The following is a 25,266-nucleotide window of genomic DNA, read 5'->3' on the forward strand; positions in this document are numbered from 1 at the left end:
AAGACACAGATTTGTGTCTTGGCTCACTAAAAGTAATAAGTATCGACGCTTAAGCGAGTGAACAACCGCTTGGATGACCTAAAAGGCTAAACCAATGCCAAAAGTGTTCCAAGTGCTTAGGTTTTTTATATCATTTTTGGCTTTTCACATATAGTTTTTCAGAGCGAAGTGATAAAGGGAAACTTGATATGAATCCAATTTTGTGAGTCATTTTTTAGATTATAAGGGGTTGGGTTATTCTCATATTAATTGCCAATTAGTTTTAGGATAGAGCGTCGACTTTCTTTATTGTATCAAAGCATGTATTGTCCTTGTGTTAGACTTAAATGAGGTCACACTTAAGGGAAAGTGTTGAGATTACATAGTAGTCTCACATTGGAGTGTTATTAGACCTTGCATGAGTTCATAACAAATTAGCTACTTCCTATATTGCCAATTAGTTGTAAAATGATGTCGCTACTTCTCATTTGCCAATTAGCTTCTGAATTTAATTCTGTAAAACATAATTAGGCCCTCATGCTCCTTGGATGGTTCCTTCCCTAGTTCTAGCGAGACATTATTGAAGAGGACGGGTTCACAGAAGTTGTCTTTGAACGATATAAGGAAAAAAACAATGTTGAACGATCGGAACAACTTATCTTGACTTAAAAAGTTAAGAAGGTGCCTTATATCATAATAATTAGTTAGAAATTTTATTTTTCGAGCTTTCATCTACTTTTATTATTACACTTTCGGTGCGTTTGTTTGGCTTCCTTAGGATTCACTGGATTGGACTGGCTTATAAGTCCATGTTTGGTGCGGAAAGGGATTAAGTTTAATGGAACTAAGTCAGACTCGTGCCGACTAAGTCCATCGCTAACTGTTCTAAGCAAGACCCTCTACAAACTAGGGGATTGCTAATCCCGTCTTCACCACCGTCTCACCAGTCACCAAAATCCTTCTTTCTTGCCGATCTCCATCATCCCGCAAACCTAGTCACCAAAATCCTGCTTTCTCACTAATCTCCATCATCCTGCGAACCTAATCCCTAATTTGCTTCCCGACGAACCCACAACCCAGATTTCCCCTTTTTGCTTCACGAAAGAACACCTGATCTTCGCTTGAAGGACTTAGGATCCATGAACGATCTCTGCTACTCTGCTGCTTCAGCTCCCGCGCTAGGCGTTTCCTTTGAGGCGAAACAAAATAAATACAAAGGGAGAAGAAAGGGGACAATGGTACAGAGGTGAAATGGGAGAAGAAAAGAAGGGGATGGAGACTCTGGTACAGAGAAAATGAAGGAGAAAAGACGCAGATGGGAGGGATGCAATGGGCGGAGAGAAAAATGGAGGTATAGAAAGAAGATGAGGCGGAGGAGGGATGAAGTGGGCGGAGAGAACAAAGGAGGTATACACGAGATGATTCTTGAAATTATAAGTAATAATAAAATATTAATTCATATAGATTAAAAAAATATTTTGGGCTCTAAAATAATTTTAGTCCATAAATTAGTCCGACACTGCACTAAATGCTTCATTAAGCTAGTCCAGCTTAGTCTGTTCTAAGCCAATCCAACTTAGTTCCTGCAACTAGTCCAGTCCGAGACAGTCCGGTGCAACAAACGCACCCTTTGTGTACCAAGCCGTGTTCTTGGTACTCTGAAATATCTCTGCAGACATGAAGTGCACATGAGTAGGTAGTTAAAAGAAGATTCATGAACCGTGACAACTCCTTGAGCTACAAGCTTGATGGTGACTGGTTCTTCGCCCTACGTCAGGCCATGGACTCTTCCTTGACATGTTTCAGTTCAAGCCAACTTTACAGAGAAACCTAGTAACTATATCTTTATGAATTTCACACATCATCCAAACAATGTGAGCGGATTTTCAAATATGCTTCGGAGTTATTTCTGCTGCTAGACGGTCTCCAATTCATACGAGGTAGCTAGAAAATCGAATTTGGACGGAACACAAGTGAAAAGGGTAGCTAGCAATCCCCAATTTAGAATTTGTACGTTGATTTGTTGATGAACGTGTACGCTGATTTGTTGATGGACTCCCAAAACGAACATACGTACGTAGAAAAGGTTGCGGAGAGTAACTTTTGTAACTGGTCCGACCGAAAATTTTGGCCGGAAATCTCAGTCACCGAGGGTGTTAGAGTGTAAATAAAATACAAAGTATGACAACGCGACCTACCACAAAAGAAACACATACGAGGCGCTTTTCCATAAAATCGCTTGCGCTTAGGTACCATTTGGTACATGGGACGGGACGGAACGGAATGGAACAAGGTGTTCCGTACCACGTTTGATAAGCCTAAAACGGATGGAACGTGATATTCCACGAGACGAATTTTGTGTGAATTTTCATTCCGCCTCACCCTCATGGAACAACTCGTTCCACATCCGTGGAACACAAAATTATAACCTCTCCGTCTCCTTCTTTCTCCTTGTTTCGATCTGAGGGCATCCTCCCTCTCCGTTCCGACCCGTCATGTCTCTGCATACCAAACGATATCTTAAAGTTCATCTTTGGGATGGACTTGGTTCTGCCCCTTGCATGGACTTATCCTTGACTCGTTTCAGTTCAGTCCACAAGTAAAACGCATTCTTGTAAATTTGAAATCCCAAATTACAATGTGGAACCAAATTATGCAAAACTGAGATGCAGGGGAACAAAAGAAATATACAGAAAAGGAGATCTCAAGAAAGCTTTTAAATTAGTAGCAAAACAACAATACAAATAACTTTGAGCTCTCTTTCCATACCCAGAACAGGCAACAAGGTCCATGTTGCTACCAAACCGAAAATTGAGTTCACGGCGAAATTCAGGATCCCTTGGACGAACGAAGTTGATACCCTGCAAATTCAATACCTCTGCATCCCAGATTTCTGCTGCTATATGGTCTCCAATTCAGAACAACATATCAGAAATTCGAATTTTAGTAAAATCATCATACCAATCACTATCATCTGAGAAGTAACTAGCCTCATCATAGTCATAATCATCATCGAAGTCGTCCTCATCATCAAGATAATCCCTATAGCCAAAGAACTCAGATTCATCAAAATCTCCAAATGGGGTTCCATCTCCATAATAGGCTGTAGCAGAAAATTCGTAGTCCTTAGTTGAATCAAAGGGAAGCCGCAAGTTTTTAACTCGATCAGCACATCTTTTTTCCACATCTCCCTTCAGATTAAGATTGAAACAATTGCGCACATCAAGTGACTCCAGATGAGGACAAGAATCAAGAATTGCCTTCAAGCCGTCACTAGTGAGCTGATTCCCGAACAGTTGGAGGTGGCGTAAACCATGCATCGTTCCTGCTATAGCAAGTGCTTCGGTATCTTTCCGGGAAGGAGCAATCGCAGAGCTACCATTCTGATCATCAATCACAGGATAGTCATAATCACCGTCATCAAAGTAATCATCATCTTCATCATTAGAGTAATCAAACATATCATCCGGGAATCTGAACCACTCTCTGTTCAGTTTCAATGACTTCAAACGGGGGCATGAGCGTCCAACCGCTTCCACAGATTTAGACGACAGATTGTCACACAAAGAAATCTCAAGCTCCTCTAACAGAGGAAGTTTTGAAGCCATTTCACTCAACCCCCCATCTGTTATACCGTAGCAATATGTGAACCGGAGACGTTTGATTCCACGGCACCTATGGCAATATTTCAGATGAACATTATCCAATCCACAAAAAACAGAATACACAAAAACAAAATCAAAATCAAATTAACATATTGATTAGAGCAAATTCATACGCAAACGATCGAGTAAACGTCTATTCGGGGATCTATTGATTCAATTTTAGCAAATTAATGAAACCACAGTACCAAAACATTTCAAAAACCAAAAATTTAACAAAAGCGAAAATTCAATACCGATCGGTGATAAAGTTGAGGAGGCAATCAGAGCCGAAGTATTCGACGTTGAGATCGACGAGATTGCCGGCGCTACGATCCACTGCGCAGCGGCACATCAAATCCAAGTTGAACATCACATCATCCAAATCGCCGTCGTTGCGCATGTCGATGGTGCGCCACATGAGAGGGTCCTTGCAGATCTGGCGCCAAGCCATGCACACATACTGTGCGCTCCAAAGAATCCCGACGGCCCCGAGTCGGGACAGGATTGAAACGGTGACGTCTCGTGGAAGTTCTAACCAGTTTCGGGTTTCGACTGTGGCGGGTCTCGATTTGGGTACCCACTTGTAGCGAGGGGGTTGGAATCGGGGGGCTTGGGGCTTCTTGTTTCTTTTCTTCCCCATGGAGGCTTTTGCTTGATTGGATTCGGGGATTTTCCGGGAAAGTTTCGAAATTGGGATTTTCTCGGGAAAATGGAGGGCTAGGGTTTTCAGTTTCGGGGTTAAGGAGAGTGGGAAACGAGTGATAACTGATCAATTACGAAGAACACTTATGGGCCTGGTTGGTTCTGGGCCTCCATTGGGCCGGTACCTTTCCGGGTTCAACCGTTGACGTTTTCATATTTTTAATCGTGATCGTTGACGTTTTTATATTTTTCGTTATTTTAAACAATGAATGTATAAATTGTAATAGACAAAATTACCCTTGTTTTTTAGGAACCTGTATGCCAGAGACTACTAAGGGGACCCCGTTGTTTTCAGGTTGGTCAAGGAGGTCTTTGGTTAACTCCACTCTTGGCGGGAAGGGGTGGTCTTGCTTGGTTCTGTATGTTTTCTTGTTGGTGCGTGATCCTTTGGACGAACACAAGAATTTCTCGTTGTTTTGAGCAATTACAAATGAACATATAAATGGTAATGGACAAAAGTAACCTAATGCTTGCTAAGCTTTTGTAATTTGCATTTTCTTTACATAAATTCATTATAGTTTTACAATAGCCAAACAAGAAACTTCATAATTTCTAGAAAATGAATTTCATAATTTCGAATTTCACAATTCTGATTTTCCTTAATAATCTTAAAAACTTCCTCATCTAAACATAGAGTAAAAACCTATATCGAATACACTTGAATTTGGTCATTTGAGAGTCAAACAAAGTCCGTCAAACTTCTTGAGAACAAACCCTTGTCATCAGTAAATTGGGAATATTCTAAACTTCTTAATTTGTGCAGCGCATCTTCTTCTAAAACTTGGGTCGCTACATTAATATTTGAACACCAGCGCAGTTTAAGTGACTTAAGATGAGGGCAACCATAAAGAATTTTCTGCAATCCCATAACAGAAAGTGGATTCCCAACAAGTTGGAGGTGCTGTAATCCGTGCATTCCTCCTGCTATAGCAAGTGCATCTTCGTCTGCATACTCAAAAAAGAAGCGACGAATCTCGTCAAGGGTACGAGCGGCCAACTGCTTCGCCAGCCCGCATTTGTCCAACTTGAATGATTTCAAGAGAGGGCAAGAGCGGCCAACTGCTTGTAGAGATTTATGTGAGATCCCTTCGCAAAAGGAAATGTCAAGCTCCTCTAACAAAGGAAGTTCTGAGGCCACTCTACTCAACCCTTTATCTGATATGCTACGGCAACCCGTAAGTAGGATGCGCCTTATTTTCTTTGAACTATTAGAAGGATTACGATGAAGACGTATGTTAGCCATTACACAAAGAAATACATATCAAACAAATTCTATAAGATAACATTAAGAAAATCAATGATCAAACCGTTTAATTTAGTAGTATTTTTATTTGAAAATCAATTATAAAGAGAGACTAAATTTGTAGACAAAATTTTAGAAAGACATGAAAGTTGATGATTGGTTTATTATTTAAACGTTATAAACGTGCTCATTCCTATTAGTGATACATCATATAGTTTGTAAATTTTGTCTCCAAATTTAATATTCCTAACATTACCCACAAAGAAATTTAAAAAAAAAAAACCAAAAATAATTAATTTAATGAACAAAATATATATCGAAAAAGGAAAAGACCTGTTAGTGATATACTCGAGGAGATCATCGTTACAGAAGTATCCGAGACTGAGATTGACCAAATTACCAGAGCTACGATCCACGGCATGCCGGCACATCTTAAACATTTTGTCAAACGTAGCGGGATTGTGACCATGCATGTCGATGGTGCGCCACGCCAGAGGTTCATTGCAGATTTTATGCCACTTCTTGCACACAATCTGAGCGCTCGTTAAGACGTCGATGACTGGCAGCCGTGAAATTATCACCGCCGTGATGTCGTCTGGGAGTTCCGTCCAGTTTCTCTTGACCATATAGGCGGCTTTAGCTGCTGATTTGTGTTTGGTGATTTACACCAAAGAGAAATATGAAGTTTATGAGGCGGTGATTGATATTGAGCAGGACAGTGGACCTACAGTATTTCTAGTTGGTATCAAACGGTAAATATATAGCAAAAGAAGAAAAAACTATAGTGTTTTTTTTTTTTTTTTTGGTAGTGAGTATTCTAATTTAATTAATTTCAAAGAGTGAATTTAGATGCAGAAGGAAAATAATTTGTTAATGTAATTATGCTCATATCTACAAAATAATGTTATTTTTTTAAAAGAGTACGATATTTATTAGAATGGTAGATGAATAGGTATATAGGAGGATAGGGTTTAGGATTTATTTATTTAGATCTTGATAAAATTTTACTAGGAATTTCAATTTAATCAAGGGAAAAAAGTATATTCCACACCAAATTATGCCGTACTGGTCTCCATAGTATTTTCCGCCTTGAAGAGGTCTGTTTGGATAGGTAAATTAAGTATTTTAATTTTCTTTTCTTTCCAAATTGAAGACCACCAGAATCCAAATTTCAGCTGCTGGAAGATGTCTAATTCAAATAAAAGACATCGTAGATTTCATCTGGGAGTTCATAAGCATCATCATAATCCAGTAGTCATTTAGGCTGACAATACGATCAGTCGGAATGATAAATGCGATATCTTCAGCTGCAGCAGCAGCAGCAAATTCATAGTCATATCAACGGAATCATTCGGAAACATATCATTCTTCATCTGCATTGTAACCAAATAAGCCAGTTCAATCGAAAACTCAATCTATGTAGTCAACCTTTCCATGATCGAAATAGAAAACACTTCACGAAGAAGAAGAAATAGAAGAACCAGAGAAATAGAACACTTTAATACATTGGTACGATGTGTAAAGCATTCACTACATAAGTTTCAGGTCTCTTTCCCACTTCCCTTGCAAAACTAGCCTCCTTTCAAATTATCGTTAGGGTTATAAACTCAGCATGTTAAGAGTCACAACACAGGAGCAGCATGCAACGTAGTTTTAGGTTGATGATTTACCGGAACAAGATCCTGCCATGATAACTAGGGTTTGCAAGACAGTCTTCTACACTCAAGCAGCCGTGAGTCCCTTGCTAGCAAATAGGGTTTAGCACGAATTAGGGTTAGAAATGTGAGTGCAAGAGCTTCCTAATATACTGATAAGATCCTTATAATCCGGCCTATTAACTGATTATAAGGGATTAAGCCAAGTCAATAGGATTACATCATAGTCCACAATTGTATTGAATTCTTGTTAAACCAAAACAAGGTCTCTTGATTTTGCACAAGATAAGGCCTCCTAATCTTAACCAAAACGAGATCTCAAGATTTTCTCAACAAAATAACTCGTTGACCGAGTTACTTGAATATCAAGAAACAATAAAATCACTCTTTGATACTCACAGGCTTACAACTATAATATCATATATAGACCCTCGATTTCAGCAGGTGGACGGTCTCCTAATCAAATACGCAGTCAGTCTGATGCCACGGCAACTATTGAATTTTTATTTTTTTTATTTTATAAAATCAATAAAAATGGTGGCGTTAATGGTGCTCCATGTCATATGTATGGGTTGTGATTCGGAGAATGATTACATTATTGGTAGAAGGGTAGAGATATGGTAATATGGTAACATGCATTTGGGTGGACTCTTTTTCTTATATTATTATTATATTTTTATTATATCATATACTCCGCTTAGGTTAGAAAACAGACAAAATATGAGTTGCATATTAGAAGAAAGGAGACTGTTCTAGCCAATTTGATCATATTTATTTTACTTCTTAATTGTGTATGATATATTATTGTTTGTTTGCCAAGAAACCCCTTACTCCTGTTTAATTGTTTTTTAATACAACAATATCAAAATATTGTGGCTAAACCACAAAATCCATCAGCCATAATTTGGTAACAAACTTGTTATTCATGCGATTTAAATTTTACAAATGAAAAAAAAAATATCACTAAAGATCATAATGTCAGTGACATTTAATTAGTTTCTTGAGTCCAAAATTTGTGTTTTTTTCCGGACAATCTGTTTGGGTTCTATTTCAAACCAGCAACAACATGTGTTATTTTCTTTCTTTCTTTCTTTTTTCCTTTGTTTTTTTGTTTTCTGCAATAAAAAGGGAAAACTAACTAACTTGACTGCATGGGAAGTGGGAACGACTCCACCCATTTTGTGTAATAAGTAAAAGCATCCAATAGCCAAAGAAAATGTCAAACCGTCACCAATAATTCCGCATGATTACCAACCAAGAACCACCAATTCTTTATATTTACATATAGCTTTTGACGAACATCAAACAAACAGAAGAAGAAAGGTTTTAATTTCCAAGAGCTAGAGAAAGGAGAGAGAGAGTGCAAAGGCAGTCTCTCTTTTTTGGATCTCTCGAAATATTTTATGTTGTTAGTAAATTATTAGAGCATAATCTTAATCAAAACAAATACTAAATTCTTCTGTTTGATCTTTAAGATATCCACCATTTCCCCCTGAAGATCAAAAGATCGTTTTTGATCGGGTTTTTTTCGGGGTGAATATGAACCGGGTTCGAGCATTTCCATCTCCTGCAGTACTGTTGCCAGCTTCTTCCACAACCCCTAAAGACCGCCCAGAAGATCATAGTTTTGATGGTAATCTATACATACATACGCATTACATATATATGTAGAAGATTGTTGCTGAAGAAATCTCAATTTTTCAATGCTTGCTTGTAGTCATGAATATTAAAGTCATTGCAAAATGACATGTATTGTGTGTTTTTCTAATTTCTGAATTAAGACAACAATTTTTCCGATATTATTCTTTTGTGAGAAAATCACAATTAAACTTTTGGAAAAAAGAATAAATTGCGCTGCAATATGTACTGGTTTTTGTGTAATTTTATTGTTATCTGTTTAGGCATTGCCACCAATGTGAAGTTATTATTAAAGCTAATCCAAGAACATAACGAGGCCAGCACAAAAGACAATGATGACCGGAAGATGCAAAGGGTGGCGGGAATGATGACGATAATCGATGATGTTAAAACCCGGATTCAGAAATCTCAAACCATTGGGCGGAGAGCAGAGCTCCGGCGATGCAATACAGATGTTAGGCCAAATGTTCTGAGGGACAAAAGGCCTCCGGAGCCAATAATTGATGAGAAAGAAAAGTTGAGAAGACAGCTTAGCGCGAGCTTGGCAGTGAGAAAGAGCCTAGAAATAATGTGTTCAGGCTTGGGAAAGGAGAAGGAGATTATTGCATTGGAGTGTGCGAGAAAGGTTCACGAATTGAGTGGGATGGAGGAACATATCAATGATCTTCGAGCACAAAACGAGATGCTGTTGGCAAAAGTAAAAGTTTGTGCAGCAGAACACAAGGAGAAGAGGTGTGCAGATGGGGTAGAGATTCATGGGAATGCAGCACTCCAGGAGCGAAACAAGGAGCTTTCAGAGCTACTCCTTAAGTCCCTTGATGGTTGTAGATCCTTAAAAAGAAAGATCAAAGACGCACAAAAGGAAAACAATGGGATGCACTCTGCGATGGAGGAGATGAGGGTGGAAGTTCAAGAAGGCCTAGACCGAATACATGTCCTCAAGGAAAAGATTGCCACAAAGCAAGCAGCAGATATCGAAGAGGAGATTTCAGCATTGGAACATCTTTTTGAGTGCTTCAGTATGAAGATTTCGAAGCATGAACCGAAGAAAGGTGAAAGTGCAAAACACAACACTGAGATCAACACTACTTAATTTGCCTCGTACTGTTGCATTAGAACAAGGGGTGACTAGAAACCAGAAAAGCCTGGTCTCTCCACTTTTGCAGTTTTGTCAGTCTGTCTTTCGATTGCCAAGACATGAAAACAACTAAAATTCTTCGAGTTTATATAATAAATGAGGAAAGTAGTTGTAATTTGTCAGAAGTAGAAGAGATTTAGTGGTGTTGCATATTTGTTTTGCAATGGATTAGTTCAGGTTTCTAGGTTGCATCAAAAATGGCCGAAAGAGTTGTATAATTCTGATTTTTCTTCTTGTTTCGTAGTTCATCCTGGATATCAATAGTTGATTTTTCTCACATTCTTCTGTACAGCAGAATTTCGGTAACAAATCAGCAGCTGCATCACATAATTTAACTGCTCAGCACAGATTTGATTCAAGCAATTCCCAAAACTTGGAGTTGTACATTGAAGGGATTGAAAGCCATAATTGATTGGAAGCAACGAAGAATTACATAATCATTTATGTTCACAGTTTAAAAGAACCACAAAGTAACTAAATTGAAATAAGAACTGGATTCTGGAGAAGTTCTAAACATTTACAGGACTTCTGCAGTATGTATACTATTCGAAATCAGAAAGATTTTGTAACTTGCAGGCAGCAATGGAGTTCAAAACCCATGAATTGCTCACTGCCATGGCTCCATCGGAACTGGCCAAAGCCTTTGCATCAGCCTGCCTAGTGTTGAAAATCGTACTCTTCTTGCTACGATGACATTGATCAGGCAGCTCGAGGCTGTAAATTATGTAGGTTTGACATTTGGGGGAACCGGCTGACAAGGCTTTTTGGCCCTCTGGAACAGGCTTTCTTTGCAGAATCGTTCCTCCGGCAGCTATTACAAGGTCTTGTAGATACCCCTTGTACGAAGGTAGAAAGTCTCCCATGAAGTAAAACTTGAATCCATCAAAAAGCTTTGGTTGCTGCATATAAAACAGTTCGTTAAAAAAAGCTTGTAACCTGTTTATGTACCCAACAAGGACAAATGCATATCCTGAATTCATGAAAATCTGATCTTTTCGTTATGATAGTTGAACTCAAGGAAAAGCTAACCTTGTTCTGCAGCCTTAGTCTACCAAGTCGAGGACCATCCCTGATTCCATAAATGTCGACCTTGATTTCATAAGGCTCCTCATCAACTAGTTTCATGGCCTCTGTGCAAGCATTAATCCCTGCACAAACAGACAGACAAAGACACACCTATATCAGATATAAATAGCTCATGTCAGGCTTCTATACTCCTTATAATTGTAAAGTCCAAGTGCTTGAGGGAGAACATTTCAAACAGAAACAGTAATACTCACACTCCACATTCAGGATCCACTTCCCCTCCAAGATACCCATCAAAACTTTGAGGGTCCTTTTGCATGCTCCATTTTCATCTGTCGATGCAATAACATGTGTAACATTAGAATCCCAATTCTTCAAAACCATAAGTCCAGATAATCTTTCAAATCCAGCGACAGACTCCTGCAGTTCAAACCAGCAAGGATTAGTGAAACTATTTAGAACATTTCAATTTCCAAAAGGAAGAGAATGAAAAAAAAAAAAAGAACAAAAAAAAAAGGCTCTAAGAAGCTCTTTTACCCTCTCTGCATTTGTGAGGGATGAACAACAAAGAACCAATTTCTTGGACGGTCCACAAAACTTCTGATCTGGAGGGGTATTGCTGTCTTGTTTAGCAGCAACTTTAGGACATTCAACATTCGGTTGTCTATAACAGAGAAAGAAAAATGCATAAATGAGAATCTTAGAAAATATGAGTTTGCATGTGCTAAGCTTTAGATATTCGAGGAAAAGTACATACTTTTTAGGATTGCTCTTCTTCCTCGTTGCTTGAGATTCAGGACTTTCATTTGGCAACTTAGAGGAGGCATGAACGGGGCATAACATAACAAAATTGTCCTGATTCAACACACTTGGAATTAGAATACCGCATGGAAAATGAAAACAGTGAATGAAAATAGCACTTATTTTGTTATACATACAGTATCCCATCGACATTGAGGCATCAACTTTGCACAGGTGACATGAAAGCTCCTACGACAACTCTTCTCGTAGCACCCAAGAGCTGCTCCTTTAATTGCGCAGCAAGAACATTTAATTTTACGACTCCTAGTTAATTCAGCTTCAAGATTAATAGCAGTATCTTCTTCAAAGTAGACATTGGGAGCCCTGCACATATTTTTGAGCATTTATAAGTTGAGAGTATCTAAAGAAATGCTTCTATGAATAAATTAATTTCAGTCTTGTTAAACAGAAATCTACTCATAAACATAACTATGTCTTGGCTTATTTGTAGAATGTGTGTGTGTGTGTGTGTGTGTGTGTGTGTGTGTGTGTGTATTGTACCATTCAGCGCAGGTCCTGTGTGCATGTATAACCTTGAGTCCTCCATTGTGATCCGCAGCGACAGGCTTGCCATTATAGTAGTGACCTATATCTCCAGAAGCCTGTAATTAAGGTTTTGACGGTAATGAATGTCAGCTTTGAATTCTATAGGTGAACTTTATATGCAGATGAGTAGGGGATGAAAATAGTGAGTTGTCAAAAAGAATATAAAGGGAAGGAAGTGAGAAATACCTCTGATTCTTCTGATGCAAGACAGAAAGCACATTGAATTTTACTAGGAATGGCCTCACATCTCTTCAAGACCACATTCTTTGTCAATGAAGGAAGCTTCTGCACTGGTGATTGATTAGTTACAACATTACAATTGCCCTTGCTCTTCTCAGCAGGTTGATTTCCATTTTCATTAACATGCCCATGACCTTCTCCAATCTCAACAAAAGTATTGTCCCTTGAGTTGTCATCAGAAGAAACTTTCACCTTTTTGTTCCTTTTCAGTTCTCGATCTCCCAACTTGTCTTTTCTAGCAAGTTTTCTGGATTTATTCCGGGATTCGGAGGCTTTCTGGTTATCCGTAGGAAGATTTATAAGAGACAACTCAGTAGGAGTATCCTTATTTGCTTGCTTCTGTATTTCTGATACCTCCTCAAGCATTGTCTGTCGCATGGAGACCATCTTTTGTTTTTTTGACCTTACTGGGCGGTCAATCTTGTTCTTGTCATTGACCTCCCTACACATTTTTCCAGCTTTCTTACTGAACGGTTCATCACCGCCTGCATTCTTTCCCAATGTGGGCTTGGTTACAACAACAGATGAATGTTCCTTCTTACTCCTTTTGCGAGTCTTAGCCAAAGAACTACCGTTATTCTCACATGCTTGTCCTTCATAAAATACCTCAGATCCCTTCGAAGTGACATTAATATCTGTTCCTGGATCTGTATGACTTGTAGCACACTTTCTTTTAGTGAGATTCTTTGCCTTCCTACCTCGCTTGTCAGATTCATTAGTAACCGCGTTAGTTCCAGAAGCAGGAAGATCTGGAAGAAAATCCATATTTCCAGTACTTTTTTTGTTTCTTTTAGACCTTGCACTTTTAGCAGAAAGCTCAACTGATTTCTTGTTTTGTAAGATTTCTTTTAGTTCCTTCAATAGAACTCTATCGTTTTCATCCTCTCCAACCTGCATTTCAGTTCCCTGCAGTGAAAGCTGTGATTTTTTGTGCAATATTGAAGGACTAGACAATATTAGAATTTGTAGAAGGGAGAATTACATATGAGGTGCAAAATGAGCTGATACCTGCATCTTCGGAGGACTTGGGAAGAGTTCGGGAGAGCAAGGTATTTGTGTCCATTCAAAAATCTCACTATCAAATAAATCTGCAGCATGAGCAGATGTACCGTGCACTTCCCCCTACATGAGATTATCATGATAACTTTATGGCATCATCTAAATAAATAATACACTTTTTGAATTGCCCTGATGAGTGAAATTATATAAACTTGCCAGCTTAGTAAAGAACTCTGTAGCACATATCTAAGATGAAAAACAAAAATAAACCAGCCCAATGATTTGGCATTACTGCCATATCAATTAAGCAATATTACAAATCATTTCAAAGGTATAAAACAGGTTATACACTCACCGGTTGGGTCAATCTAACAGAGTTTTCATCATCTGAGTCTTTGATATCACTGAATGCGGGAACATTTGGAGATGGAAGATCGGTAAGTTGATCACCGAAAGAAAACTGACTCAAACTTTCTACATCTTTGTCATTCAACCAAAAGAAAGGTGACAGCACCGGTTCTCCCTTTTCATTTAGAACAGGCTTCTCCTTTAGTGTTTTTGAACTCTGCTTAGCTCGATCAGCCATTAAATCACCTTCTAACTTTTGATGGCGTGTTGGGGTTTCTGAAATAGGACACTGTGGAACCTGAACCCTTTTCTTGTTTGGAAATGAAGGTTTGATTGAAATAGAACCAGAACTTTTCAGGTTGGCTTTAGCTTTCCTGGATCCTTTTCCTCTTAAGGTTTTCTGTTTCTCAGCTCTATCCTGAAACTCAGGAAGATCATGCTCGCCATGGCTAAAATCATCTTCAGCTTGCTGTTTTCCATCTTTAATAAAGCAAACCAAATGAAAACAAAAAAGTGCATTACTCAAACTATAGTACATGTAAAACCAAAAAGTAAAACACCTAGAAGTGTATCTTAACATGATAGGATATAATCAAGTGGTGCAAGTGTTGTCAATATCTTGTACTCTACTGACAACATAAATAATTCCGGACTGACATATCAAAAGTGCATGTGGACATACAATTCAACTGTAATGTTGCGCTGCATCGTATCTCCTCTGTCGTTTACGAAAATAAAAGTTAGAACAACATTTGAACACATTTTATGCGTTGTACATAAATGATACCTGATGATTTAGTTGAGGGTGCATTCTGAGTGACAAATATATTAATTCCCGAAGCATGTTCCATGCTCTTGTAAATACTAACCAAATTATCCATGTGAGGAGCCGGGCGAACCTCTAAAACAAAAATTATCGATAAGAATATTGGATTTCACATAAAACAATCTTACTCTCTTAACAGTTCAAAACAATAATAAAAGCATCATGATTCATACCCCTACGCCGATATGGAATTTTACAAACAGGACAATTGGAACCCGATTTCATCGACTTCACAATGCAAGCGCTGTAAAGAATAACCAAACACTGGCAATAAGATCAAGCACATTCCATGTATTAACACAGCCAATTAAAACTAACATTCATATGCGAATAGCAATGAAGGAGGAGATTACTTGCAGAAGAGATGATTGCAATTGAGTGAAACCGCAGAACTCAGTAGACTCAAACTGCAAAACAGATGGGGAAAATCGAACCCATTAGCGGAGTGAAGAGAAATTTCAAATCTTTAACCGAATTCTAGACAAAATCATGTAAAGGGTCTGTTTGGCTGCCGAGAAAATTAGTGTACATTTGAATATTACTACATTTCAATACAAAAATTTAGCTGTATTCAAATGGGTCCTTTAAATTTCTCGTAAAACACAAATATACAGATATCAAAGTGCACAAACTGGGTATCGTTTATTTGGGTTTTTCCCCATAATTTTCCTACAACTTTCCCATCAAAACAAACAAATCTTAAAACAAATGTATATATATATATATATATATATATATACAGAGAGAGAGAGAGAGAGAGAGAAGAGAGAGAGAGAGAGAGGATACCAGATGGGGCACTTGAGTTCTCTGCCCATTTTCTCGAGGTGGGGCGGAGGAGTCTCCATTTTCCTTTGCTATTTGCTTTGATCAGAGAGATTGATTGAACGCAGGTGGAGATTGCTGTTTGCTTTGATCAGAGAGATTGATTGAACGCAGCGGGAGATCTCACCTTCTTTTTATATGTTGAGGAAGATGAAGCTTCGTTTCGAAGCTTTGCTTTTTGAATTTTAAGCCGCCAAAATATCCCAAGCTAACACTCTTTGGCGGGTTTTCAAAATTTTCAACTTTAGGGCTTGGTTGGCTTCACGGATTTTTTTTTTTTTAATACATCGTTATTTTTACACTAAGGAGAAGAGGGGTTCGCTAAATCACACAATGAACAACCTAATTTGATATCGAATTCACCATCGGCTTCACGGATTTAAATGCCTTGTTTTTATTTTTCCTTATGTCAGCGCTAGACAAAACAAAATTTATATAAATATTTGCAACATTATTTAGAACTTTTTTCTTTAGCCAAAAGAAATTTAATGGGCTTATCAAACAAAAGATTTAGCTTGTACTAATTTGATTAGTGTACTTGAAACGCAAGCTATACACCATCTGTCATAGTATTAATAGATGTGGTGACGGATGCATGTTGGGAGGTAGGTGGTCCTAAATCATCTAGAGTTTGAGAAATATACATGTGAAGATTTTTTGAGAACCTTCAAATGTTTGGTACGGTTCCTTTTTGTGCTCACACAATGACTGAAGAAATGTCTTTTGCATGTTGCGTTGACAACACTCTTCAAACTCTCTCATTAGCACTCATCAAATTGTTTCGGCATATGTTAATATGTGTTGATATGTACGCAACTTGGGGGTGATTTGGGAGTGAGGTACTTAAAAAAAAACACCCATGAAAAAAAAGCTGTGAAGGTTTTAGGTGTTTGGTAAACTAAAAAAAAAGGGCTTATTTTGGAAGCTGCTGTGAAAATAAGCTGAAATCAAAAGAAAAAGCTGAAGCTGCTATTTGCAGCTTTGGAAAACTGGTTTTTTTTCAAAGCACACGGAGCTACAGTGCTCCTTTAATGAAAAGACCCACTATCAGATTGCTTTTTTTTCCAAAAGCACTTTTACAAAAAAGTTTACCAAACACTCTGCTGATTTATTTCACAGCCGCTTATTCTCACAGCACAACCGCTTATTCTCACAGCAGTTTTTTTTCAAAGCACAACAATACCAAACCAGCGGCTGACAACAACAAACTCACTAAGTGTTCAGCAAAATGCTTCAGTAAATAAACTGAATTGTTTTTTAGCGCTTCGCTTTTTGTTTCTATCTAAAAACTAGAACCTTTAACACTGAGACCCTTTAGAGCAACTCCACCCTTGGAGCCCTCCCCCCAGACAATCCACTATTCAATCCACTATATGAACAGTAACTCCCCTAATGAACAGTAGCTGCCTTTTGCATCTCCACCGTTGCACTTGAATAGCCTTGGCAATAGGCAATAAAATATTATTATTATTTTTTTTTACAAAATAATACTAAATAAATTTATTTGTAATTTCGGATAAGATATTTTAAATCGTTCTCATTACGACACGTGTCATTTACCCAAAACGACTATTATTGATCATATATTTCGATAAGATTTTTATCCAATGTCATCATGCCACGTGTCGTTATCTTTTCAGAATCTTTGAGGATAGATTTTGATCAGATTTTAAATCGTTCTCGTTGCACCACGTGTCATTATCCGAAAAGATAATTTTCCTCACTTCGAACATTACTACTATCTTGTGTCAAGGCGTCTCTCCAAATAGTAAACGATTGGCTAAGTAATTTCCAACAACTAGACATTGATTCTTTGGTTCTACTACCACCAATTTTCTCAAGATAATTGGTATGAATAAGACTCAACATTTCTCGCAACTGCATCTCATTACCCGTACGCGAACTATGAGTAACTTCAACCCAGCTAGTACACAACGCAACATCTTCAAGAGACGTCCAATTCGTACCTGCATCAATAGTCATTTTGTTGAAAAAAATTGGATTGAAACTTTGAGAGAAAGATAGGAATGTGATTGAAAATAGTTGGGAACACATGAAATTGTGGTGTAAGGTAGATGATAATAAGAAGGTATTTATAGAAAAGTAGAAACATTTTTTTTTAATTTTCAGATTTTTTTTTCAGATTTTTTACAATTTTTAATTTTTTTATTCAAATAATTAATCTCTGCCGTTGGATTTAAAAAAATTTAAATTCCAACACTCCAGATTGTGCCACGTGTCACAACGGTAACTTTTCTTAATTTTAAAACTATTTTTTTTTTAATTTATAAAGCAGATTAATATCATTCGTTGATCTCAGATCGAACGGTTAATATTAAATCAATTTTTTTTATTACCGTTTCAAATCGAACGACTCATATTAAAGAGCCGTTGAGATCGAACGGACCGTGGGAAGCCACGTGGTTTACCAACGATCACTTGCATTTCCTGGCGCGCGGGCCCCGTGCCCTGTAAACTTGTCGGCTAACGCGCCCCCACTTGCGAGTGAGGGCCACGTGCCTGACACAAAAAAAATAAAAAAAGGACCGACGCCAGGCCTGGCTTTAGCCTGACGTCACACCCACCTCGGACTGCAGGGCTGGCAATCCTCCACGGACCTGGCCCTCAGGCTCCCACCTTCACTCGGGCTGCCCAACGCTGGAGCCCTGTCCACCAGCCCTTGGGCCCTTTCCCTTCGCCTGTCCCCCGAGCATCTTAAGATTTGAATCATGAATTCGCCACTAATTGGATGGGCAATGAATAATATATCATGTCCATTTAAACTATGACACGTACTATGCCAAATCTCGCGTAAACATGCTCATTATCGTTCGAGTTTGACAAATATGAAACAACTTGCTGCAAATGTTACCAGTAATCGCTACAAGAACAAGAACCATCTCTAAAATGGTGAAACCGACTACGATCCCTCACAACAATCTCCCGATCATAAACCTTCGATATGAGTTTAAATGCAAGATGACAATCTGCGCAAACTCTCAAGTTCTTCCAAATCCTAATCGGGACCCCTGGTGCAGTATTTAGGAGCATAAAGGCAACTGCAATCTTTTCACTATGATACGACAAAGCATTTTCTTTCTCCTCCTCCTCTATGTCCGCAAGAACATTTGCCGTATGTGGCACGTACCCTTTCGGTTTCAACAATCGCGTGATCTCTGCTAGCATTGCGTATATCTCTTCACTTTGTGGATGAGATCTGTCACCCATAGTGAACTCATAAATACAATTCCTCAGCTCAACAATACTATATCCGGGAGTTTTCCTCACCCCTTCACTAAGCATTGTCCTCCTGACCTTTTGGACGTCTGACCAACGGTGTTCAGATGCATAGAGATTGGAGAGGAGCACATAATCCCCACTGTGTCCAGGCTCTAACTCGCAGATGCGTGCTCTTGCAGTCTCCCCAAGAGCCAACTGCCCGTGTATCGTGCATGCTCCTAATAAGGTCCTCCAAATAACAGCATTCGGCTTCATGGGCATGTTCATAATGTATTCATATGCTCGTTTCACTAAGCCCGCCCTGCCTAACAAATCAACCATACAACCATAATGTTCTATTCTCGGCGCAATTCCATACCCCTCTTTCATCATTCGAAAGTATTCAAAGCCTTCATCAACCATCCCACAATGGCTGCAGGCATACAATACGCCGACAAAAGTGATCTCAGTGGGCACCAATCCCTCTCCCTTCAACTCCTTGAAAAGCTCAAGTGCTTCCATACCAAACCCATTAACAGCCAACCCAACAACTAAAGCAGTCCAAGAAACCACACTCCTTTCGTCCATCACTTCAAACACCTTCTGCGCCTCTCTAATGCTTCCGCACTTTGCATAAAGATCCAGCAGCGCATTCGTAGCATGCGAATTTCCCGTCAATCCCACCTTCAACATATACACATGGATCCTCCTACCCAAAGCCAAAGTCCCAATCTCAGCACAAGCAGATAACAAGCTAACCATGGTGAACCCATCCGGCTCAACACCTTCCAAACTCATATCCCTGAAAATCGTCAGAGCCTCGTTCGGCCTCCCGTTTAAAGCAAACCCATTAATCACAGAATTCCAAGCGACAAGGTCTCTCTCAGACATTGATTCAAACACCTTGTGTGCACTCTCAACATGCCCACAACAGGCATACACATGAAGCAATGCGTTCTTAACAAACACCAATGACTCAAACCCATTTCTTACGACAACAGAATGTATCTTCTCACCCTCTCCAACATCCATCAACTTAGCCACAGCCTTCAAAAGAAAAGGGTAAGTGTGTGTATCAGGTTGCACGGAACTTTGATGCATCTGGTGGTAAAGTTGGATGACAGGAACTGGGTTCTGACACTCAGCATAGCCTCTGATCATGGTGTTCCATGTGAACACATTGGGGTTTTTTATTTGGGAAAATATTTGGTGGGCATAGGAAACTGGAGCAGAGAGAGAGACTATGGAGAAGATGAGGTGTTTGCCCATGTCTGGGTTGCTGAGTGGTACCCCATGCCTTATGGAGAAGGCATGGATTTGCTGCAGTTTGGACTTGGAGGATGCACAGCATTGCAGGAGAGCAATGCATTTTTGGAGAAGGTGACCAATTGGGTTTTGTGGGGAAGTTTGTGAGGAGGGTGCAAAGGTAGAGAAGTGGGCTTTGAGGTTGTGAGTTAAGGAGGTTGAGAATTTATGTGCAAAAGTTGGGTGGATGAGTGTGGAATGCTTTCGGAGCATTAGATCATGTTCCTGTGAGAAAAAAGGGGTTTATCTTGCTTCAATGATAGGTATAACATTCCATTTGTACCCAATGCGGTGAATATAAAGTGCGTAAGTAGAGGCCATATATCCGTTGTTTCCAAATACGTCTCTCATTTATGTCGTTTTACTATATTTTTTCGATATGTGTCATTCAAGGGCCACAGGTCTGCTGTCCCAATTCAGTGTCTTCTTCGTATCTCTTATCTCAAATTTTGATACGTGTAAACCCATTAACTATAACTTAATTAGAGACACTAAATTGGGGATAGCAAACCTACAGCCGTTGTGCACACCCTCGAGGGTGCATTAGGGAGAATAGAATCAATTTACTTTTTTTTTTATTTAATTTCTAATTTTTACATGATACATATTTTTATTCAGTTTGATGAAAGGGTTAGCTGATATTTTTTAGAGTTTTGGTTGAAAAAAAAAGTTCTATTAATAAGTAATTTAGATTTAAATATGGAGTTGTTCATGGGAAATAACTTCGGTAGGAATATTTGATTAAGGCAGTTCTCATATCGGGTGAGGCCAGTGAGACTAATGTGGGGGTCAAATACAGGAAGTACCATCTTTGTATTCATGTTCCTCGAAACTTTTTGCTATATCAGACTTTTCTTCCCATTCTCACAACCGATCCAGTATGATTTCAAGTGAAAACAAAATACAAGAGATCATTACGTGATAGTTGTAATCACATGTCATAAAAGAACATTATATTCTCTCGTTCATACTCAATAGAATACTGATTTGGACTAAAAACCACGCCTTCATGGAGAAAACTGCATGTCCACTCCACAACATTCAGGCAAAGTAAAAATATCAGAGTGCTGCGACAAAACTACATTTATCTAAACTATATGTGACTTATCATTACCAACACTTATTGGCGATGTCCATATGGAAGAAGAAGCTGTAAGTACAGGTAGCTCGCCACGCCCCAATCTCGAGCTAATTACATAAAACGAACGAGCAATGAAGATGAAGAAAAAAAAGTCGCAGTCATCGTCGAAGTTTAGTCGAACAACTCCCATTGAGCTGTGGTTGTAGGAGGGTCAAAAGTCTCCCACTTGGTTGTCACAACAGGCTCCCATTTGGTTGTCACCACAACAGGCTTCACCTTTGCATTTGATATCTTCAGTACATCCAGACTTTCAACACATTTCTGCACCCTCTTGCCCTGGAAAAAGCAACTTCTAAATTAAAATTCCTTTTTGGTTAAGGCCTTTTTAATTGACAAAGACTATATATATTGGAAAGGGATCCTCTCCGGATCCCTTCCACCTAATCATCCTCATCAAACAATCCGGACATTTGAAATTTGATCCAACGGCTACAAACAAGGGCCTACTCTAAAGTTATAATAACTTTAGTCGTTGGATTAAATTTCAAGAGTCCGAATTATTTGATGAGAAGGATTTGGTGGACCCTTTCCATATATATTTAAACTACTGCAACACGTCAGCACACTGCTCCGCCCAATTAATAGACCTAACCAACATATGCAGCTGAAGCCTTGAATTAACGACCACTGAAGACATATTATTACCTGCAGATTCTTCTGAGCAGAAGCATCTCCTTCTGCAGAAATGTTGTCCAGCTTGATTGCTAGTCTCATGAGCATCTCAATTAGTGTAGTTATCTGAAGTTCTGGTACTTTGACTCCATTTGAGATGGATTTTTCAATTGCAGAGACCTGTTGAAGGCGAAAATATAATATTTAATATTCATTTTGTTAATTATCTAGTAATTTATCATAGTTAAACGTATGCATGCATGATTGGTGACGAAAAGAAGGAGATAGGTACGTAGGTGATGGCTTAAAAGGACCTTGCATTACGCCATAAACTATTGAGATTCCCTAAAGTTGCACTACAAAAATTTTATGATGCTCCAGGGTATAGAATACTTCGAAATTCAACTGTCAGATTTTGATTTTTGTGTTTTTGACTAAAGATCTAACAATTAAAGGTCTGGAGTATCCGATACTTCGAAACACTATGAAATATCCATCATATGAATCCTTAGAGAGACGCAATTTAAGAAAAACTTCTGAATTCCGTTTGAGACAACTAATCGACCAGTAGTCTCACATCCCACAAAATGGAATCCTATTCTGGGTTTGGTGCAATATGAATGTACACCATGGTATTTCTGGTAAAAGAGTAACCTGTAAGGTTCAGGCAGACATACCCCGATACAATGGACAGTTCAACTGATTTATAATTATATAACTAAGAGTGGGAGATGCACATCAAAGTCAAAACTTTATACTTGTAAGAAGCTTCAACACCAAACCAATCTGAAGCTTGTAATGTGATACAAACTTCCAAACCATATTTACCAATTTAATTACATGATTCAACAACCGCACCAACCAACCAGTGGTTCACTCACAAATTTCAACTGGGCATTCACCAAATCACCGCTTAATGACTCTATCGTGTTTTTCAAATCTCCGCTTAATGGAGAGAAACTTATATGTAACTGTGAGGTCCGACATACTAATATGATGATATTTTAAGTTTATCATGAGTATTCGTAACTTTTAATTTTCTCACATGTTATTCCATCAATAATTAAAAATACCACCACATTAATGTGTTAGTTGCATATAAGCTTGCTCTACAAAGCAAGTTATGTTTAGAGAAATACTAATAAAACTCTCTCAAAATAGAACTTTGCCGCTTTATGTTTTTAGCATAATATTTTATAATATTGACATAAAAATTAACGTTAAACTGTAAGATTACAGAGAATCCATAAAAAACCTTAATTAATAAAAGTCCTCTTAACATTTATCTTTTGTTTAAATGACCTCTCTTTTCATTTTAATCAATCTTAGGGACCCCACTAAACCCCAACTTAATGGTCAAGATTCAACACCCAAACCCAGCTGTCTCACCCACTTTTGACTGAATCATCACACTTCCAATCTAACGGCTGACCTTACTCCACACTCTTTTGTCCCACCAAAAAAACACACAATACAAAAACAAAGTGAACAGTGATCAAGTGTCGAAGTGGAAGTTTGGGTTTTTGCTCACCTGCTCCGCGAGCTTGTCAACCTCCCTGGACACGTCCAGTATGGCGCGATGTGCGGCCTGGATCTTGGCATTCCTACGCATCTCAACGGCCCTCCTCGCGATGCTCGCTGGGTCCTCCACCAGTACGACTTTTGACCGGTCTTTGACTCCGCACATGTCCAAGTACTCGCCGTTTTCTCGCTCTTTTCCTCTGAATAACAGCCTCTGCTCGCCAGGCTGTAACCCTGTCTCTGCCGTAAGAACCTTCTTCAACTCCCCTGTAGAGTTTGGTTCAGTCAATTCCCACGTCAATTTACCACTTTACCCTCACAGTTCGCCACCACCCCTCCGCCAACAACGTTGCACGTGGAGTAATCTAACATTTTTCCTCTTTAAATTATAATGCTGGATGTTATTGTGACGGTATTCTAAAGTCAATCGTCGAACGGTTTTATGCTTAGAAAGTTCAAAGCATGACAATTAGCTTGGAATACAATCACAGCGATGCTCCGCCAACGTGATTGCATGTAATCAACTTTGCTCTCCAAATTATTCATAGAATGATCCATTGCATTACAAGTCAACCACACACAATTATATGTTGACAAATTAAAAGCATGACATTGAGTAATTAACTTGGAATACGATCAAAGTAACATAAGCTTTAGTGATCATCAGTAGTGTGTTTGGTTAGCGAGAAAATGCTATGATAATTCTTAATTTTACCCCCATTTTCTTGGAAGCCAAACAGAAAGCAAAATAAATAAATAAATAAAAGAATACGAAACGGTAAATCAATATCATTTTTACCGAATGTGGACTGAGCACTGGCCGAGATCTCGTAACGGAGAGCACCGAAAGCAATCCGAAGCCGCAAATTCGGAGCCGGAGCGTCCGATTTCTCACCTCTCTTCTGCACCAGCATTCCTCCGGGCCTCATTTCCCACGCAACTTCCTCGTCGACCGACGTCGTACTGTTGGCGCTATCCCGCGCTCTGCCGTTTGCATTGGACCTCCGCTTCATCATTTTTTGGTTTGGGAAATTCGGATGAAATTTTCCGGGAAAATCTCAGACGGCGCGGGGTTTTGATCGGGAAAATATCTCTCGACGGCTCGAATTAATGCGCTGTTTTCTGCCGACACGAACAGGGTGTCGTATGTGTGGGGGTTTATATAGTGTGGTTTTTGGTTCGAACACATGACGGGAAGGATTTGGATCCCATGGGGGGATTGCTTTGCGAATGGGAAAGTGACACGTGTCGGGGTGCGTCAGGGTTGTGTGGAGTGACAGCTAAGCAGTGAGAGAACTTTGCCGACAGTCGAAGGAATGATCCACGATAAGTGAAAACAAGTTGTCCAGTTTTATCTTTTACCGTTGACACGTGGACGGAAGTAATTGGGTTTCACTGTGATGGGTCCACCTTGGTTTCGTTTTCTTTGGAGGAAAAGGTTGGCACGTGAAGTTATGTGGGACCTAGAAACTGACGCGTGTGAGTTTCGGATGGTGAATTGTGGATGAGGGAGGATCAGAACCGTAGGATGGAGTTGGAAGTTGTTTGATCCAAAGGTAGAACAAATGTTTTAAGTTTCAAATATGCCATAGATTGTTGCTTAGAGTTGTGCTAATTTGTATTATGAAGGGACAATTAAGGGTTAACAACTTATCAGTGAGGTTAAAACCGAAGTGATTATGCCTCCAAATGTTTCTTTGTGACTTTATGTGAGGGAGGGTGGTCGGTACATGGCTGAAAACTCCATACAATTGTGGTAGTGTTGGAGCGGAAAAATTCAGTCACTTTAATCCTCCATCAACAAGTGATAGACATTATTTTCATTTGCTATCAATGAGGGAAGAGGGAGACATGTAATAAA

General features: G+C 39.0%; 5 protein-coding genes across 7 annotated transcripts; 1 reads left to right on the forward strand and 4 right to left on the reverse strand.

Moving 5' to 3' along the window:
- Positions 1-2,681: 2,681 nt before the first annotated feature.
- LOC126622086 (F-box protein SKIP19-like) lies at positions 2,682-4,377 on the reverse strand. The gene is made up of 2 exons (XM_050290739.1): positions 3,878-4,377; positions 2,682-3,654 (listed from the first exon to the last, which is right to left on the reverse strand). The coding sequence occupies exons 1-2, from the start codon at positions 4,261-4,263 to the stop codon at positions 2,895-2,897; spliced, it is 1,146 nt and encodes a 381-aa protein (XP_050146696.1). The 5' UTR covers positions 4,264-4,377; the 3' UTR covers positions 2,682-2,894.
- A 4,145-nt stretch (positions 4,378-8,522) lies between these two features.
- Positions 8,523-10,124, forward strand: LOC126622088 (uncharacterized). Its single transcript, XM_050290743.1, has 2 exons — positions 8,523-8,856; positions 9,125-10,124. The coding sequence occupies exons 1-2, from the start codon at positions 8,763-8,765 to the stop codon at positions 9,952-9,954; spliced, it is 924 nt and encodes a 307-aa protein (XP_050146700.1). The 5' UTR covers positions 8,523-8,762; the 3' UTR covers positions 9,955-10,124.
- Positions 10,125-10,296: 172 nt separating this feature from the next.
- LOC126622085 (protein BREAST CANCER SUSCEPTIBILITY 1 homolog) lies at positions 10,297-15,746 on the reverse strand. Of its 3 annotated transcripts, none has more exons than XM_050290736.1 (15): positions 15,572-15,746; positions 15,139-15,192; positions 14,959-15,029; positions 14,747-14,860; positions 14,642-14,677; positions 13,967-14,439; positions 13,621-13,734; positions 12,559-13,530; positions 12,328-12,428; positions 11,964-12,150; positions 11,783-11,880; positions 11,563-11,689; positions 11,280-11,445; positions 11,029-11,147; positions 10,297-10,898 (listed from the first exon to the last, which is right to left on the reverse strand). In XM_050290736.1, exons 1-15 carry the CDS (start codon positions 15,628-15,630, stop codon positions 10,542-10,544), a joined length of 3,048 nt encoding a protein of 1,015 aa, XP_050146693.1. In that variant the 5' UTR covers positions 15,631-15,746; the 3' UTR covers positions 10,297-10,541. The 3 variants fall into 3 exon arrangements, with proteins under 3 accessions (XP_050146693.1, XP_050146694.1, XP_050146695.1); XM_050290737.1 differs by having other exon boundaries at positions 12,559-13,518; positions 15,572-15,745; XM_050290738.1 differs by lacking the exon at positions 14,642-14,677.
- A 2,582-nt stretch (positions 15,747-18,328) lies between these two features.
- Positions 18,329-20,428, reverse strand: LOC126620774 (pentatricopeptide repeat-containing protein At4g21065). Its single transcript, XM_050289053.1, has one exon. It carries the CDS (start codon positions 20,342-20,344, stop codon positions 18,476-18,478), a length of 1,869 nt encoding a protein of 622 aa, XP_050145010.1. The 5' UTR covers positions 20,345-20,428; the 3' UTR covers positions 18,329-18,475.
- Positions 20,429-20,981: 553 nt separating this feature from the next.
- On the reverse strand, positions 20,982-24,551 carry LOC126624227 (BAG family molecular chaperone regulator 2-like). The gene is made up of 4 exons (XM_050293258.1): positions 24,205-24,551; positions 23,416-23,672; positions 21,918-22,064; positions 20,982-21,548 (listed from the first exon to the last, which is right to left on the reverse strand). The coding sequence occupies exons 1-4, from the start codon at positions 24,419-24,421 to the stop codon at positions 21,384-21,386; spliced, it is 786 nt and encodes a 261-aa protein (XP_050149215.1). The 5' UTR covers positions 24,422-24,551; the 3' UTR covers positions 20,982-21,383.
- Positions 24,552-25,266: the final 715 nt, after the last annotated feature.

The sequence above is a fragment of the Malus sylvestris genome, chromosome 5 (genome assembly GCF_916048215.2).
Source record: "Malus sylvestris chromosome 5, drMalSylv7.2, whole genome shotgun sequence".
Taxonomy (NCBI): Eukaryota; Viridiplantae; Streptophyta; class Magnoliopsida; order Rosales; family Rosaceae; genus Malus; species Malus sylvestris.